This window comes from Mustela nigripes, chromosome 10 (assembly GCF_022355385.1).
Source record: "Mustela nigripes isolate SB6536 chromosome 10, MUSNIG.SB6536, whole genome shotgun sequence".
NCBI lineage: Eukaryota > Metazoa > Chordata > Mammalia > Carnivora > Mustelidae > Mustela > Mustela nigripes.
The window spans coordinates 63,462,527-63,479,418 of NC_081566.1; the positions used below are offsets into that span (position 1 = coordinate 63,462,527).

At 57.9% G+C, this 16,892-nt stretch overlaps 2 protein-coding genes across 4 annotated transcripts in view; both read right to left on the bottom strand.

Moving 5' to 3' along the window:
- Window positions 1–48: 48 nt before the first annotated feature.
- ACKR1 (atypical chemokine receptor 1 (Duffy blood group)) lies at window positions 49–3,197 on the bottom strand. The gene is made up of 2 exons (XM_059413554.1): window positions 1,463–3,197; window positions 49–1,060 (listed from the first exon to the last, which is right to left on the bottom strand). Exons 1-2 carry the CDS (start codon window positions 1,484–1,486, stop codon window positions 95–97), a joined length of 990 nt encoding a protein of 329 aa, XP_059269537.1. The 5' UTR covers window positions 1,487–3,197; the 3' UTR covers window positions 49–94.
- A 1,286-nt stretch (window positions 3,198–4,483) lies between these two features.
- The window catches only part of CADM3 (cell adhesion molecule 3), a 29,316-nt gene continuing 16,907 nt past the window's right edge, over window positions 4,484–16,892 (bottom strand). For 2 of the 3 annotated variants that reach the window (XM_059413551.1, XM_059413553.1), the window contains exons 2-10: window positions 15,940–16,041; window positions 13,808–13,948; window positions 13,157–13,309; window positions 12,384–12,521; window positions 11,881–12,051; window positions 9,643–9,733; window positions 9,080–9,249; window positions 6,296–6,421; window positions 4,484–5,212 (exon numbers count right to left, since the gene is read on the bottom strand). In XM_059413551.1, the coding sequence (XP_059269534.1) occupies window positions 5,094–5,212; window positions 6,296–6,421; window positions 9,080–9,249; window positions 9,643–9,733; window positions 11,881–12,051; window positions 12,384–12,521; window positions 13,157–13,309; window positions 13,808–13,948; window positions 15,940–16,041 (1,211 nt within the window). In that variant the 3' untranslated portion in view covers window positions 4,484–5,093. The remainder of the gene's footprint in view (window positions 5,213–6,295; window positions 6,422–9,079; window positions 9,250–9,642; window positions 9,734–11,880; window positions 12,052–12,383; window positions 12,522–13,156; window positions 13,310–13,807; window positions 13,949–15,939; window positions 16,042–16,892) is intronic. The other variant, XM_059413552.1, reaches the window with a different exon arrangement.

A 16,892-nucleotide genomic window follows, 5' to 3' on the forward strand; every position in this document is an offset into this window, starting at 1 on the left:
CTCCTGCCTGCTCTACGTCCCCAGATAAAATAAGAAACCACAGCCTCATTAAAGCAGCGTAGACTTTAATTCAGGTGGACAGGCAGGAAGAGAGCTAGGACTTTCCTCCCTGGGCGTCCAGATGAGAAGGCCGTCTCAGGGGCAGGGGGGGCGGGGCGGCGCGTGCGGTCTGGTGGTAGGACAGGGCCAGGAGCAGGGGTGTGGCCACACAGTGCAGAATGGCCAGGGCCTCCGCCAGGTGCTGCAGTAAGTCCAGAGCCTGCTGGGCCAGACATGTCCACAGGACCAAGGCCTTGGACCTCACGAGGAAGTCCAAGCCCACAGCTACCCCATGAGGCCACCAGAACACAAACCAGGCCCACAGGACATTGGCCCAGGGACGCTGCCCCCTGCTCCGTATTTTCATTATCGCCTTGGCTCCCAGCAAACCCAGCGGCAGCAAGGTGAAGACGGCGCAGCAGGCAATGGCGTGTGACAGCGGCAGAAACCAGTGGCTCTTGCTGAATGTCAGGGAGCAGAATCCACGAGAAGTGTCACTGGCCAGGGTGACCGGCAGCCCCAGCAGGACAGCCGTTCCCCAGAGTCCCACACCAAGCCTCAGGGTGAGGTTGGGGACCTGACCTGTGCCCATTTGGGGGCCCAGGCAGGCATGGCACCCTATCAGCAGAGCCTGGGCGAAGGCTGAGCCGTACCAGACCATGTGGGCCAGGTGGCACAGAGGGGTGCCCTGGAGCTCTTTAAGCCCTGGGGCCAGGAAGGGCACCGCAATGCTGAAGAGAGTGCTGCCCACGGCCAGCTGTACTAGGAAAGGCCGTTCGGGGCACACCTGCCAGTGGAAGAGAGGTCTGAGGAGGGCAAAGAGGATGGCTCCCCCGGCCAGGATGCCCAGGATGCTGGTGAGGATGAAGAAGGGCAAGGAGGAGTCGTCCAACAGGCTGCAGGAGCGGCAGGGGGCAGCGGCGTCCACGTTGCTGTAGTTATAGTTCAGGTCATAGGAATCATTAAAGTCATCCCAAATGTCATCTTCGAAGGTGAACTTAGTAGCGTCCTCATTCGCCACCTGGAGGACAGCCCCAGAGGGGACAGTCAGATCATCTGTCTACCCCGCTCAAGAGTCCCTGGGAATAAAGGGAGCGGGAGGGGGAGATGGAGCGGAGGCCAGCCTGGAGGAGGGGATGCAGTGGGGGCAGCAGGGAAGGATGGCACAGGAGCCTCGGAGCCTGGGAGGAAGAGCAGGGGACGGGAACGGACAGGCTGCGAGAGCCGGACAAGGTCCGGGTCAGGGCGCCAGGGACCTGGATGGATGAGGGACCCCGGAGCCCAGAGTAAGAAGGAGGAGAAGGAAACAGAGGGAAGGGTAAGAGGCGAGGGGAGAAGGAAAGAGGTGCAAAGGCCCTGGGGCAGACAGAAAGAGGTGGTGGGGGAAAGAGATGGAGGACTGTGGGCCCAGCCCCACACTCACCTGGTGCTGCAGACAGTTCCCCATGGCGCTGCCGGGCTAAGGGCAGGCAGAGAGAAGGGCTGGGAACGTCCCGTGGGTGGCTGCGGCTCCAAGATAAGTGCCAGGGGCTAATGAAGGCCATCAGTTCTGGGCAGGGCTAGGGGATAGGCAGTGGGGGGGAGCCGGGCATTCAGGAAGCCTTCGCCCCACACCCATGGCCCGCCTCAAGCTCAGGCCCAGAAGGGGCAATCGCCCGGGGCTTCCTGTTTTGAGGTTGGATTTCACTGGTGGGGACCTGCACTCAGGAAAGGAAAAAGATGGCCGGCAGATAGCGGGTGTTTTCCCGAAGGTGGAAAGCGGGGCTGAGAAGCCAGGGGGGTTTCCAGCAGGGATGGAGTCTTCGAGCACCAGGAAGGAAGAGGGGCCAGGGGTAACTTGTGAGACAGAGATAAGAGACCTGCTGGGAAGGCAGAGGGAAGGGGCAGCTGATGACTCTCACCGAGTCTCCACCCCTTGAACTGGATCCAAAGAAAGACAGCTCCAGGGGGACATTCGAGGGAGGGGCTGTGAGTGGTGCCCGAGGTCGGACCGGCCCCCGTTGATAGCCCTGCGCTGCGCATGCCGTCTCTGTGTGTGGCTGTGTGTGTCGTGTGTCGCGAGCACATAGCCGAGGGCTAGGCGGTAGGTGGGTGTTGGGTGCTTCAGCGTGAGGACAGGAAGGGCTGGGGGCCAGCGGTCAAGGCTGTGTGAGGAAGCTGCTTCAGGGAGCGGCTGGGCGTTGGTCTAGCCACCTATGGGCGCCGCGGACGCATTCTCCATACCAAGCATGATGCGCTGTCTGACGAGTTAAAGCAGGCTCTGGGGGACAATGGGGCAGCACATTCTACAATGGGACTGTCGCCCATGGGGTGCTCTCGATCATATTTGTGTTGGGCATAGAAAGGCTCTGAACGGACTCACTGGCGGGCCTCTGGGCTATGTGTGCAGTTCCTTACAGGGGTGGGGCTTCTGTTTCTCCCCGGCTGGCAGAGTGAAAGCATTTACTCTGCACATGCAGGCCCCAGAACCCACACCTCTGCTGCGGGCAGCCTCACCCCTCCAGGGCTTCTGCACAGTCTCTGCTCTTTCCCTGCATTTTCTTGGGTGGGGAAACGGCCAGACCTTCGGGTCACGGGGTCTCAGGAGCTGGTTAGGCGACACTATCTCATTCCAGGAGAGCCTGGGGTGTTTCAACGCAATCTCACCAGGAGCCCTTTTGCATTCAGGCAGGGGTGCATGGAGCCAGAGTAGGGGAGCCGAGAGGCAAAGGTGGGTGCCTTACATAGATCGCCAACCCCTTTCTTCCCAGGATGACTGCTCCGGATTCATGTTCAACGTGAGCGTGAGCGGGGCTAGACAGTAGCCCTGGGGAGGGTCTGTCCTGCTGTGGGGCCAGCGGCGTCTCTGCCGTCACTGTGTCCTTCTCCGGTACCCGGTGGGGAGGCAGCGGGGAGCAGGCAGACACCCCTCCCCGACCACGCGAGAAAGCAAGGACCCTGCCGGAGGGGGTGAACAGCCTGCTCTCCCTTGGAGAGCTCTGCTGTCTCCGCGCAGGGATGCCCTTGGGAGAGGGGGCCACCCCTGGGGGGGGGGGTCCAGGCGCAGGGGACACCAGCAGAACCCCCCTCACGCGCACACCCCCCGTCTGGAGCAGGAGCAGCAAGCAAGAAGGAGGCAGCGGGCGACACGGATAATCCAGATATATTGAGGGTGGCCCCTCGGAGATTAGCACAGGAGAGTTAGAAAGATTATAAAGATACACGACCCCCTCCCTGCTCCCTCCCCCACCCACAGACAGACACACACAGCACAACAGCCCCGCCCCCCCGCCCCCGTACAAATATGGCTTCTGTGTAATATGGACAGAGTGGTTCAGCTCCAAGAGGAAAGGTCATTTTCCCAAAAGCGGGTGCTGGGAGACAGGGAGCCGACAGGCCTGGGGCCCTAGGCTGCCTTGCTGCTGTGAGGGGGGAGGCCCTGGCTGAGGTGTGTGTGTGTGGGGGGGGGGGGTGCCCGTGCTGCCCAAGGGCCCTAACCAGCGGCTGGAAGAATCCCGAGGATATTACCTGAACTGAGGGGGGCGGACAGGCCTGCCGGCTGCAGCAGAGAAGTGAGTGGGGCCCCGCCGGGACAGGGGGGGCGAGCGACCTCATCTCCACAGCGGCAGTGCAGGAAGACAGAAAATCAAAAGCGGGGGTGGAGATGGGAAGGAGACAGAGGCTCGCTCCCGGCCCTCGCCCCCCGGGGTCAGACTATGGGGGGGAAGAAGTGACAGTGGTCCTTCCAGGGTCAGTGCCGGGGAGAGGCCTGAGGGGTGCATAGCAAAGGCTGTGGCCCTGACTCTGTGGCTCTGAGAAGGGAAACTGAGGCAGGGACAGATGAGATGGACAACTGAGCAAAACACCCCCTGGGACTGTTTTCTCCATGACAGATGGGCACCGAGGGCGACCCGGGACACACGGGCACGGAGCCACAGCCCAGGTGAGGTCCACAGCCCGACTCAGAGCCCTCCCCGCCTGAAGCCCTCCTCTGCGAAGCGTCCCGCAGCCCCCACCCGCCTGGGCGCTCCCTCCGCCCCCCTTCCACACGCGTGCACACACACAGATGCAGGCACAAACACGAGAACCACACGCTCACAGAGTTCACATCACTCCCCTCGTTTGGGCAGGACACAGCTCAGTGCACTGAAGCTCCTTTTAGTATTTTTGTTGTTACGTCTGCCTGGCTGCTGAGGGAGCGGGAAGGGGCAGGGCAGGCCGTACAAGACGGGAGCAGCGGTTGCCGTGCGACAGTCAGGGCTCGGGTCAGAGCCAGGGGCCCGCAGCAGCGCCTCTCCCACAGCTGCTAGAGCGCTCGCCCCTGGGGCCGGGCTTCACTGGACATCGGGCGCAAGGGGTAGAGGCCCCTCTCCGCCAGCCTCCCCCTGCAGAACTACCCCCTCCTGGCAGGGACCTGTGTCCTTCCCATGTGGGAGCCCTGGGTCCCTGCATGGCTGCCTTCCACCTGCTGGCTCACACCTCCTGGGGACCCCCATTCACCCCTTTCCTGTCATGGAGGAGGAGGGGTGACAGGGCGGCCCGCTTCCCTGTCCGTAACTTGAGGTGCGTGACTAGCAGAGGAAAAGCCCCCTCCAGCCCCTCCAGGTTCTGCTCACCACTTCCCATTCCCCCAGGAGGCCATGAAGCGGGGGAGGACGGAGAGCTGCGGGGCAGGGCCCCCACACCAGCCCGGCTTGGCTCCCTATCCTTACCCCTCCGCCTTCGCTCTCCTCCTACACTCCAGGGTTTTGCTTTCCTCACCCAGGGCCCCTGGCCCTCCAGCCTGGAGACGGATTTGATTTGGGATTGTTATAAAAATAATAATAACCCAAACGCAGAGAAGCCACGGAAAGGGCTGAGGGTGACCCTCCCTCCCCCCCGCCCTCCTCCCTCCCCATTCCAAACCGAGTACAAAACCGCACCCAAAGCAGACATTCTGTACAGGGGGGTGGGGGGGGGGGGCTGGGGAGCAAGCGGGAGGGGCGGCCCTGGGGTCGCTCTGTACAAGTCCAGGTTGGTGATGGCCCCAGCAGTCCCCGTGGGGCCCCTGGGGTGCAGGGGGGGTCCGGGCGCCTCTAGATGAAATATTCCTTCTTGTCGTCCCCGCCCGACTGCCCGCCTTCTGCGTTGATGATGGCCGTGTCTGCATCTGGGGCGTCATCAGAGCCTTTGGCCTCGTGTGTCAGGTAGGTTCCTGCACAGACCGAGAGACCCCTCCCGTCAGTCGCAGGAGCAGTTTCCACTCCTCCAAAGCCCACCCCCAACCCCTGCCCTGACGGTGCACTGCCCCCCCTGCTCCTGCAACATTTCTCCGGCCTGGAGCTCTCTAGGTCCCCACCTGAGCCAGTTTCCATCCTGCTGCCAACACCCATCACCTGACCACACCCATGGACAGTGACTGAATGCTGCCCTTAACTAGAATCTCATTCATAAAACAAGAAAAAACCTGCGTGTACATCTGTGCATGTGTGCATGCGTGTGTGCATGTGTGTACGTGTGTGTGGGTGTATGCATGCGCCTATGCACCCGCAAGTCTGCACGAGTGTGCATGTGCACACCTGGGTGTGCACGCATGTGTGTGCACATGTGTGGGTACGTGCGTGCAGGTGTGTATGAGCGTACAGGTGTGTGCCGATAGGTGCGTGTATGTCTGTGTGTACCTGTGGGTACGTGTGCGCGGGTGTGTGTGCACCTGTACGTGTAGTACTGGCATGGACCTCTGTGCTCCCGTCTGTGTATGTGTGTGCACATATGTGCCTCCATGTGTGTGCACACATGCACACCCTAGGTGGGGACAGGGAAACTGCAGGTCAGCCGTGAACAGGAAGCTGAGGTCTGGGTCAGCCGTGCAGCGGGGCTGCTGGCTGAAGTAGCACAGAGGGGAAAGTCTGAGGAGTGGGCAGGCGTGGAAACGGGAGAGGAGCAGAGACGCTGTGGGACGGAAGGACAAAGAGTGGAGAAAGGAAGCCAGTGCAGAAAGAGATGGGACCGGCAGGTCTCCTCTCCGAGCAGGAGGCCCTGGGGGCAGAGCGGCAGGGCGGGGGCGGGCGGGGGGTGCAGCGTGGACTGAGATGGAGGGTCCCTTTGACTTGGAGAATCACCAAGTGATGGGGCTCTACTGTGGGGTTGGTGGTGCTCAGTCATCACAGGGCTGGCTGTCTTCTTTCTTCCTCTCGCCCTCCAAGGGCCAGTGGAGTCCCCAGAGGAGGTGGAGCAGCCAGCTCCCTGCTGCCTCCCTGCCCGCCACCCCCCACCCCGGCTCCCCGCTGCCTCTGACCTTTGTGCCTGATCAAGTAGTGGCCCAGGAAGATGAGCAGAATCAGCAGCAGGAAGACGATGAACGCCACGATCCCGCCGATGATGGCGTGGTAGGTGCTGGAGGACGAGGGTACCGGGCTGGGGTCTGTGGGGGGGGGGGGCGCACAGTCAGACCTGCAAGAGCCCTTGTCTGAGCGCATCTCTGGCCCGGCCGTGGGCCGCCTGACACGGCACAGGACACGGGCTGACATCCGCTGAGCGGACCGGACCGAACAGCAAAGGGGACATGCCTGGTTTTGCACTCTTCTTTCTTACACCCCGTCTGGAATGCAGTAATTCTCCTTAAAAATTGTGTATTTGTGAATAAGTTGACAGATCTGCTCACACTCAACCCTTTCAGCTGTGTTTCTGGCCCGGAAGCTCTGGTCAAATTCATCCTGTTAACGACCATGTCGTCTCTTGTTCTCGCTCTTGCTTTTACTTTCGGGGGGATCAGACTGTTCCTTCTCTCTCTCTCTCCTGACTGCTTGCCCTTCAGAGCTGGCCTCTCTCAGGGGCCCCCAGCCTATTCCTCGTTGCCCCAAGCACAGAGAGCGAGACACCGATGAAGCTGCGAAGGGGAACTCTGACGGCGCCTCCAGAAGGCCATGCACTGAGGTCACCCTGTGAAGAGCAGTTCTGGGGTCCAACTACATCACAGTCCTCCACCGGGAGGCCTCGGACTCCAGCGTCACATCCCAGCCTCCAGAGGCTTGTGGGAAAGTCAAGGACTTCCTTCATGGATGCCCCTCCCCCACCCACACCCTGAGCTTCTTCCCATGATGGCCAACGTCTCCGCCATCTTCCTTCCACGGCAGCATCTAAGGCAGGGTGGGGGAGGGGGTAGATCCTCAGCGTGCACACTGGACCAGGCACGACGAGGTCAGCACCAGCCTCGTCCACGTCCCAAATACCCGAGGAGACAGCGCCCAGGCCTGGGACCCAGTTCTGATGCGCCCAAAATTACATGAGCCCTAGGTGTACCTGTCCCACCCACGGGAAGGCCACTGTTTTCCTACAGAGTCAGCTTGAGTCTCGATGCCTCACTGACTCCTTATATATTTTGTCTTTCCTGCCTCACGTCTCCTCGAGCTTGACTGGGCCAGCTTTTTCGTTCCTTGACTGTCTACGCCTAATTGGAAAATAAAACATTTATGTTCTGATTTTTTATGCTCTGCTGGGGAGGGAGAGAGAGGATGGGCCTAGGGGCTCCATGATACAGTGGGGTGGGTGGGAAGGTGTTGAGTGGGAAGCAGCAGAGGGACGTCGCCCCTGTCTTTCTCCCAGGCAGTAGGTGCACACAGTCTCACATTAAAAAAATAATAATAGGGACGCCTGGGTGGCTCAGTTGGTTGAGCAGCTGCCTTCGGCTCAGGTCATGATCCCAGGGTCCTGGGATAGAGTCCCGCATCGGGCTCCTTGCTCCGCAGGGAGCCTACTTCTCCCTCTGCCTCTGCCTGCCACTCTGTCTGCCTGTGCTTGCTCTCTCTCCCTCTGTCTCTGACAAATAAAAGAATAAAATCTTAAAAAAAAAAAATCATCATCATCATCATCATCATCATCCTGGATAGTTGTTCCAGAGGCTATGGAAAGGGAAATCCCTCAGAAAAACAGAGCTTCCCATGGCCAAAAGGACCTCTGGGTCTTCAGTTGCAGATCGCTGTCTCTGCTGGAACTAACTCCCTGTTTTCCCTTCCCTGTTGATAGGGTCAGGGCTGCTCTGGAGTCCCCAGGAAGGAGCTGCAGAGCCTCCTCCCACCGCCGGGTGTCAGCACTGGTCGCGGTCACAGTGAGACGGGACCGTGGGGGAGGGGCCGGCGGGACACCAACCACCAACCGCAGGGGCCAGGAACACTCTCTCACCGCCCTGGCAGTCACCCTCAGAACTGGCCGGGGGAGCTCTGGGGGCTGACGCTGGTCCTCACCGCTGGCATCCTACACCAGCATTGTCTGTGGTGCTGAGGCAGCTCCCACGAGCTGAGTTCTGACCCTGGAGTCAGAATCACCCCATCTGCACAAACACCCCGGTCCCCAGGTCTCAGGTCTCTTATCTGTCACCTCACTGACTGAACAGGCATTTCCGGTACGGGAGCCTCTAGTGTTCCCCCGACAATGCATTTCCCCTATTCTGAGCTTGTAAGGTTTTCTGACAGGACCCCGCTGCCACTAGGATCTTCAAAAATCCTGCCTGCTCTCCAATAAGGGGACCTCTGTGCCAGCCTGTCACTGCTCCTGAGGTTCTGTGGTCACAGCTGTGGGAAGAATTTCAGAGAAGAAGCATCACTGGTGTCTCTGGGAGATAAGACCTCGGAGAAAGTGGCCAGTGTCTCCGCATCATACCAACGGGCGTCTGTGTTCTGCCTGAACCCACCCTACCCTGTCTGCGGCCAGGAAGTGGCGGTGACACCACGGGTCCCCTGCTGGTCACCAGAAGAGCAGCCCTGGCACAGGCCCCTGGAAAGGGGAACCCCCACACCGGCCCTGGCGAGACTCTGGGGCCTCTCCACACAGAGGCGTGCTGCCCCGGGGAGAGGAGGGGTAGGGGCACCGCTAGGGCTCACCGGAGCCCGCCATTCTGCTGACGGCGTCCGTCTTGCACATTCCAGAGCAGACCTAGAGCCCGAGTTCCACACTCCCACGGTCGGCCCTCTTGCCCTCAAGGCACAGCGAGGGCTGCTCTCAGGAGAGGAAGTCACAGAGCGTGGGGTGGGCAGACAGGCGAGGGGGATGCCCGGGGAGGGCCGGGAGGGCCGGGAGGGCTCACCGTTCACGTTGAGCGTGTAGTACGCCTTGTAGCTGCCCATGTTGCTGGTGGCCGTGCAGCCGTACGTCCCGCTGTCACTCTTGTTGAGGAAGGGGAAGATGAGGGCGCTCTCCTGGGTCATCTTCAGCGGGGGCACACTGCCTTCCTTCTCCCACAGGTACTGCTGGGGGCTGCAGAGGCAGAGGAATCACACGTGTTTGGGAGCGAGCAGGTCAGGGGGCTAAAGGGACCAACAAAAGTACATCTGGGAGGAGGAACTCAATCACGGTTTGACCCAGGCTCAAGCTGCTGAAGGGAGGGGTGACCCTTCGGGATTTGACCCCAGGATGAGGGAGGTTTCCTAACTCATGTCTGGCTGTGTCTTGGTGGTTCCCATGGGGACCTCGGGGGCGGCTGGGGAGGGCCCCTCTTCTGCGGCTTTGCAGGAGATGCCGTCCAGGAATGGACGGTGAAGGGCAGGGGCAGGGAAAGCGAAAGGCTGAGAACGGCGGGGAGACGGGGAGACTGCAAGGGGAGATCGCGGTCTGAGGTGTGGAGGTGTCAGGCCCGGAAGCAGATCTTACACGGGATTGCCACGCCCCTCACAGTGGAGCAGCAGCTTCTGGCCCTCGCGAGGGTGCGGGGGGTCTGGCCTAATCTTCGCCGTGGGTGTGTCTGTGGAGAAGGAAATGATGTCAGTGCACCGTTGCCACACTGTCCAGGAGAAGACCAAGGACCACAGTCCCGCGTCATCCTGTTGTGCATTAAGGCTTCGACTCCTACCTGTCTCAGGCGTGGGCGGGGCTGGGGACACAGACCTCCTGCCCCAATGTCTCACGAGCAAAGTCCATGGTTACTACTCAGTGTGCACAGGATTTGCATTGCAACCTCATAGAGGTAGGATTTCTGAAGCTCTGTCTGTGGTGGACACCGAAGGAGTGTCCTAACAGAGAGCCGAGAAAGGCCCCTGGTTCACCTGGGCCTGGCACAGAAGTGGGACTTCATGCACATTTCTGATGGAGCCAGTGAACTTGACCTGGGTCGTTTCCTGAGCTCACAATCTCCCCACCCTCTCTCCTCTGCTCCTAGGGAGCAGCCTGTGAGCGCCGAGTATCGTTTTCAGGGGTCAGAGCAAAAGTGAAGGAAGAGTTTCCCAACAACAAGAGATGGGGGTCATATTTAGGCTGCAGAGATGTGCTCTGGGAAGAGAGGATGGCATCTGCCACGGGCACCAGAGGGCTGCTAGGAGGCTAGGGCCAGATGGCTGCTCAAATACAGCCAGAGGCTGGTTTAGAACAACAGATAAAGGCGCCGAGCTTCCCCTGCGGACAGAGCCAACCTTAACCACCTGCTTATGAACGTGTTTCCGTCAAATCAAAGAGGACAAAGAGATCAGGCCGGGTGAGTTAGTGCATACGTTAGTGAATACGGGGGCCCCACCCCCATCGAAGCCTCTAGTGCCTTGCCTGGAGTCTAGCGCTTGTTGACTGACTGCTGATCACCGTTGGGCCTCGAGAGTCAGCGCCAGAGGATCTAGTACCTGGCAGGGCAGTCTGTGGGGTTCGGACATGGGAGAGAGGACCCCAAGGCCGGGGGCCCCGCACGCATGACCGATCAGCAGAGAAACACCTTAGGGTGATTGAGAACTCTGAAGTCTGCTGAGTTCTTTCCTCGGGATCTTCCCCTTGACCCTCCTGCTAATCAGTGAAGCACACAGCAGCCCCTGGGAGAGGGCAAGCTTTGGTCAAAGAGGCAGAGCCAGTCAGCGGCAGTCCCACTCACAGGAATCCGGGCCATCTGCAGCCAAATGGAAAGGGGCACCCCCGGAAACCTGCCTCACGTCCAGCTTTCAGCAAGGGGTCTAATGATTTGAAAGGGCACCAGAGTCAGTCCTGGATCTCCCATAAAAGAGAAGGTTAAGCAGTTGAGTTATTTGAGGATAATGACCAGCCTCTAGAGAAGTCAGGACAAGAAATGCATTGTTTTATGATTCTCTGTACTCTGTCTCTGCACTTTTTCTTTTTTCTTGGTTCCCGCACTCAGAAAATTTCCAGTTTCTCACGAGAGGGTGAAAGTTTCCTGTCCATACTCAAGGCAGAGTCCACAGAGAAATGAGGACCCTTGGAAAGGCTTGGAGAAGGGACAGTGATGGTGGTCATTGTAGGTCAGAAACCCGAGAACCCTCTGGTTTGGGGGGCTGGGGCAGACGATGAGGACCACAGGGAAGATCTGGGATCCTGAAATCACAGTGTGTTGGTCTAGGAAGAAGCCTTAGCGATCACCAGGTTCATCTTCTCTTAGAGGAAAGAAAGAGTCCAGCTCACTGGACGAAGCCATTTCCTTAAGCTGGCACAGCCCCTAGCGGTGGGGGATGGGGGGACGCGGAGACCAGCCCTGCGTCTTCCAATTCCAGGCTTGCTACAGTCGCCGCCAGAGCTCACGGTCTAGTGGTACATCCCTGGCCTAGCTCAGGACTTGGTAAACTTGCCCTGGGGCCAAATCCTGCCAGCTGTGTCTTTTTGTAAATAAAGCTTTATGGGAACACAGCCACACTAATGTGCTGACATACAGTTTATGGCTATTTTCCTGCAGCAACAGCAGAATTAAGTTGTTGAGACAGAGACTGTGTGACCCCCCCCACCAAAACCTCAAATACTTGCTATTGGGCCCTCTCCCAAGAAGCTTGCCGACCCTTAGCCTGGTGCCGTCACCCGTGGACTCATCGCTGATCTGCATGAGGTGCTGCGTGTAGCCACGCGCACTCTCGTCCCCTCCCCCCATTTCATACCTGACCCTTCTTCCCTCACAAGCCCACCACATACATAGAACTTCAATGCGTTGGGAAGTGGATCTGTCAGCTCCCTTTAGAGACTCATGGTTCACAGAGCACACGATGTCCGCCCCGTCGTCCTCCCGGGAAACCTGGAATGTCACTGAGCTGCTCACGGTGAAGGTTTTACCATTGGGGTCTTCCTGAACGCGGGTTGGTTCTCCTGGAGTACAGAACAGACACGTCCACGCGCATACACACAGACACAGAGTGAGCCCTAACATACAGACAGTGTGGGCCCACGGCAGGCATACAGATGGCGAGTCTCCACTTAGACAAACTTAGAAAGTTGTGAAATGCTGATGTACACACAGGGAGAATGTGGGTCCTAACACACACACACACACACACACACACACACACACACACGGGTGCACAAAACACCTGTCCTCCTCCTCCTACACCATGCTGATGTGCGCACACACAGACGTGTACCCCTCTCTTCCTCACCCATCCTACCCTCTCCCACCGAGCCCCAAAGCAGGGAGAACTTACCGTGGAGCTCTTGGTCGCCCTTCCGCCAGGTGAGCTGGGCTGCAGGTTTGCTTCCAGAAGACTGACAGTTTAGGGTGGTTGTCTCCTTTTCCCGTAATGATGACTTGTAGCCAGTAATGATGGGCTTCTGTGGGATTCCTGCCATGGAGGGGGGACGGCCAAGATAGGAAGGAGAGGCACCATGAGGTGACCTTAGCTCTGCCTGCAGAGATGGCCTCTCAGGGACTCAGGATGCATGAGTCCTACTTTGGGTTAGAATGCGTAGAAGACTAGAGAAAGCATCTTTTTCTCCCATCTCCTCCCTGAGAACCCACAGGGAAAATCTAGTACGTAGCGCGGCCCCGCACAGCACCCCTGGCCGGCTACAGAAAGGATGTGAAGCCTAGGAGAGCAAAGAAGGAAACTGAAACACAGGACCCGCTGAGAGCACATAAGCAGCAGGAGGGTACTTGGACCTTAGAATCAACACTGCAAAGACTTCTCGTGTTTCCCTCATACAGTCTTAGGAGGTACGCAGAACAGATGTCAGCATCTTTTTTATCATCGTTGGGGAGATTCAGGCTCAGAGGGAGTAAGGGAGCACACAGTAAGTAGAGCAGGAAGGATCAGAACCCAGTACTCTCGGCATTTTGTTCCATTGCAAAGGAAGCACAGACTGAAGTTTCCCCAAATGCTCAGAGACTCACTGGGCCTCTGACTGCCTTGGGGGCTCACCTAGGAGCTGTGTTTGCAAGGAGGCATGCTGCGGAGCCCCTGGGGTTAGGGAGCCTCACCGAGCACAGTGACGAGGGACTTGGCCGTCCTCACGGGCATGGTGAAGATGGAGCAGGTGTACTCGCCCTCGTCCGCCAGGGCCACGTTGCTGATGCTGATGCTGAGCTCATGGGGAGTGGATCTAACCAGCTGGATCCGATTATCACGAAGGGCTGGGGACATTGGGAGAACGGGAAGCAAGGCTTTTACCGGCACTTTCCACGGTCATCTTCCAGTCCCAGGCCAGCGTCTTTGGAAGAAGGGCTCTAGCATGGTTTGGGGCGGGGGAAACTCCTCCTGAGTTTGAGCCCTCTTTATGCCCTCACATTCCTGAGCCACTGGGCAGGCACAGTAGCCTCAGGGATGCTCAGAAAAGTAGGCCTGAATCTCGTGGGAGTGCCTTGTGAAGTACTTGGGGCAACACTCGACACCAGCTAAGTCTTGGGGCTGCTTTGAGGTGTCTCCCCCGGAGGATGGTGCACGGCTCAGGTCGGAGCTGTCACACCATGGTTTCTCTGGAGCGTGCAGATGAGCCCCTGGCTTGTTGCCTCCTCAAACAGCACACCTTCCAGACGCCCAGCCTCCGCACCCCAGGCACATGCTGCCCTGGGCTCCTCGGACCCCCGCCCTAGCCCACAGCTCCCCTGGAGAGAGGAGACCTGGGGCAGTACCTCTCTTCTCTCCAAAGTAGAGAGTCTGCTGGGCAGGGTTGGACCACTGCAGAGACGAGTCCTCGTGGTCCTTCACTTGGCACTTGAGCACCACCGTCCCTCCAGCCACCACGGTCTCATCTGACGTCCAGGGCTGGCTATCTGCAGGAGCGCAAGAGGGTCAGCATCCCGAGGAAGGCCGGCCCCTCCACCCGCTTCTGGGGCAAAGCGCGCCTCATCTAACCCGGACGGTCCAAGGCGCCCGTGTCTGCGTTCTCCTAAGGCATCGTGGGAGAAGGAGCAGAGGTGGTGGGGAAGGGGAGACAGACCTTATTTCCTCTGGCTTGCAATGCACACAAAAACAGTCATTTGTTGAATGTTTGCTGAGTGGAGGGGAACACACGCGTCCCAATCTACACAGAGCACCGCACAAGCAACTCTCCTGAGAGGCGCTGCCGCTCACTGTGAAAGCACGCACACGCACACGCACACGCACCTGTCAGTCTAGGCTCCGCCTCCCGGCCTCTGCCTGTCTCTGCGAGCAAAGGGCGGGAGAGGCGCTTGAGACAAGTAATCCCCAAACTAAAAGTGAGGAGAAGGCCAAGCCAGCCTTGGGTCCCACGTTCATTTACATAAGAGGGAGCTGATAAAACTGTGGAATAAGGAACAAAAAGATTCAAAAAATAAATAAATAAGTAAAGAAGAAGAAAAAGAAAGAAGAGCTGAAACGTTCTGGCACAGACTACTTCCTCCCACAGTAACTTCCCTTCATCATCAGCTGACACTCTTTTGGTACCAGGACAACCGTCCTCTCAACACACCAAACCAAGTCACCCCCCTCCTGTTATTTTAGAGGATTCAAGTTTTCTCTGCCATGCGAAGGAAATACTTTCTCACCCCTCTCTTCTTAAGCAAATCAAACAAACAAACCAAGGACAGGCAAGGTATCCTAGGGAGGGGCCCTCTAGTTGGCCTGGCCGGGAGCCCTCCCCCTTGACATAGTTCCGTGTTCCCCACAGCATGGCTTCTGCTCCCCATGCTCAGCCCCTCGTCTCTGGGACTGACTTTTTGCGACCTGAGAGCAGCGGCCTCCGCAGGACTAAAATCCACAACACCCTCTGGCTGGTTCCGAAGCGTCTTCACCATCCCTCCGGTGGGGCTAAGCTAGCGCAGCAGCTTTATTCTCTGAATCGGAAGCCAAGAAACTTACTCCCTGCATTCCCTAATTGAGTAGTTTTAAACAGTCCCCATTCTCCCCCTGGCACTGACCTTACCCCTGTCCTCTCTGTTATTCCTTTCCTCATTGGTCACCAGAGCTCCGTTTCCAAGAAATACATAATGGATGCTCCTAGCAGAGAAGGGGCCCCAAGGAGAGAAGGTGGCATGTGCTGGGCTTGATAAGAAGCACGGGTGCTTTGGGGTGTCCGTCTCCACGTGGGAGCACAAAGTCTGGCCGCTGGTTTTGGTGTTTAGAATAATTACAGAACTGAGGGGGAGCTTAGGGATCATGGAATCCAATTCCCTCATTTTACAGATGTAGACAATGAGACCATGGACATGAATGATGGCCTACGATCGTTCTGCTCACCGGGGACTCCCGTGGGGACCGCGCCCCTGTTCTTCGACTCTCAATGCAGTGGCCTTTTCATTGTACTGTTCCTCAAGTAACTGCCTGGCTTGAAAATTTAAATGATGACTTCAAGATTAGTGAGCCAGAGACGGAGCTGGCTGAGTAAACCAGGACGTGATTTATCCCTGAAGCATCTGAACGAAAGGTTTGGGAAACCTGTCATTTACCGCTCACCCTATACCAAGTTTTGACAAGCGATCCCCGTATCTGTGGGTCCCTTTGAAGAATTCTACCTCCATTGTGTCTTCCAGATCCTCTTTATTCTGAGTAATACCCTCCTCCTGGAGTCATTTTACTTTGGGGGTTAAAGGTGGAGGGGGTAGAGATGGCTCTACACTGGAGCAGGGAAGAGGCGTGGGTGCGCGAGAAGTCGGTGCTGTGGAACTAAGAACTAAGAGGTCGGATGGAGCTGCGTGGTAATGAGGGGTGTGAGCACACAGGGCAGAGGCAACATGAGTGGGAGATGATGTGAGGATGGTGGAGGGGACCGAGGGGCATTGAGATGAGGGGCCTGGATTCTCACCTTGACTGGCCAGCATGTCAGGGCTGCTCCAGACTGTGGAGCTGATGGCCTCGCCGAGTGGAGCCAGAGTTCCCAGCTCCAAATCCTGCTCCTGCCTGTAGCCTGGGGAGAGAATCTCCATCAAGGATGAGCCCTACCTATTTGCTGCTATGGTCTGGGACACGTTGGTGGTTGGGGGCGGGGGGGGGGGGGGGGGGGGGGGAGAGGGCAGGCCCTTAGTGAAAAGGTTTGCCAGGATCCCTAAGAGAAGTGGGTTTCTCACAACGGGGAGAGATTTAAGGAGAGTCCCGAAGAAGGAAGTGAGCTCCTCCTCCGAAGGCGGGATAAACGGAGAATGCTAAGCTTTACCAGTCAGTCGCACAACGTCAGAGCCAGAAGAGACCTTAAAGGTCTTCTGGTTCGGGGTGCCTGGGTGGCTCAGTGGGTTAAGCCGCTGCCTTCGGCTCGGGTCATGATCTCAGGGTCCTGGGATCGATCGAGCCCCACATGGGGCTCTCTGCTCAGCGGGGAGCCTGCTTCCCCCCTCTCTCTCTGCCTGCCTCTCTGCCTACTTGTGATCTCTCTCTCTCTCTGTCAAATAAATTAATAAATAAAATCTTTAAAAAAAAAAAAAAAAGGTCCTCTGGTCCGGTTCTCCCACTTTACAAACGAGGACAATGGAGCCTACAGAGGTTAAAAGTCACTTTGGTGAAGGTCATCCCAGTAAAGGAAAGATAAAGGAAGATTTTTCATTCCTTATCCAGGATCCTTTCGGCTACACCATATTATCTACTAAAATAGCAACAGATCCAACAATTAGATTACTCTTGGTTTACTCTTAACCCTTTTCGTGGACCTGTGGAATAAACGCGCTGGTTCCCGTTTTGCAGCGTGGAAACAGGCTGCGGTGACTTGCCCAAGGTCATACAAACGGAAGAGCGAAGACTGGAAATGCAAGCCTGATCCCAAGTGCA

What these genes read in the sequence shown, in the direction of transcription:
- ACKR1 (XM_059413554.1), bottom strand. Translation starts at nt 1,486, where the DNA reads ATGGGGAACTGTCTGCAGCACCAG. An exon ending in GGAACTGTCTGCAGCACCAG is followed by an intron (nt 1,061 to 1,462) that starts GTGAGTGTGGGG and finishes GCTGTCCTCCAG; the next exon opens with GTGGCGAATGAGGACGCTAC.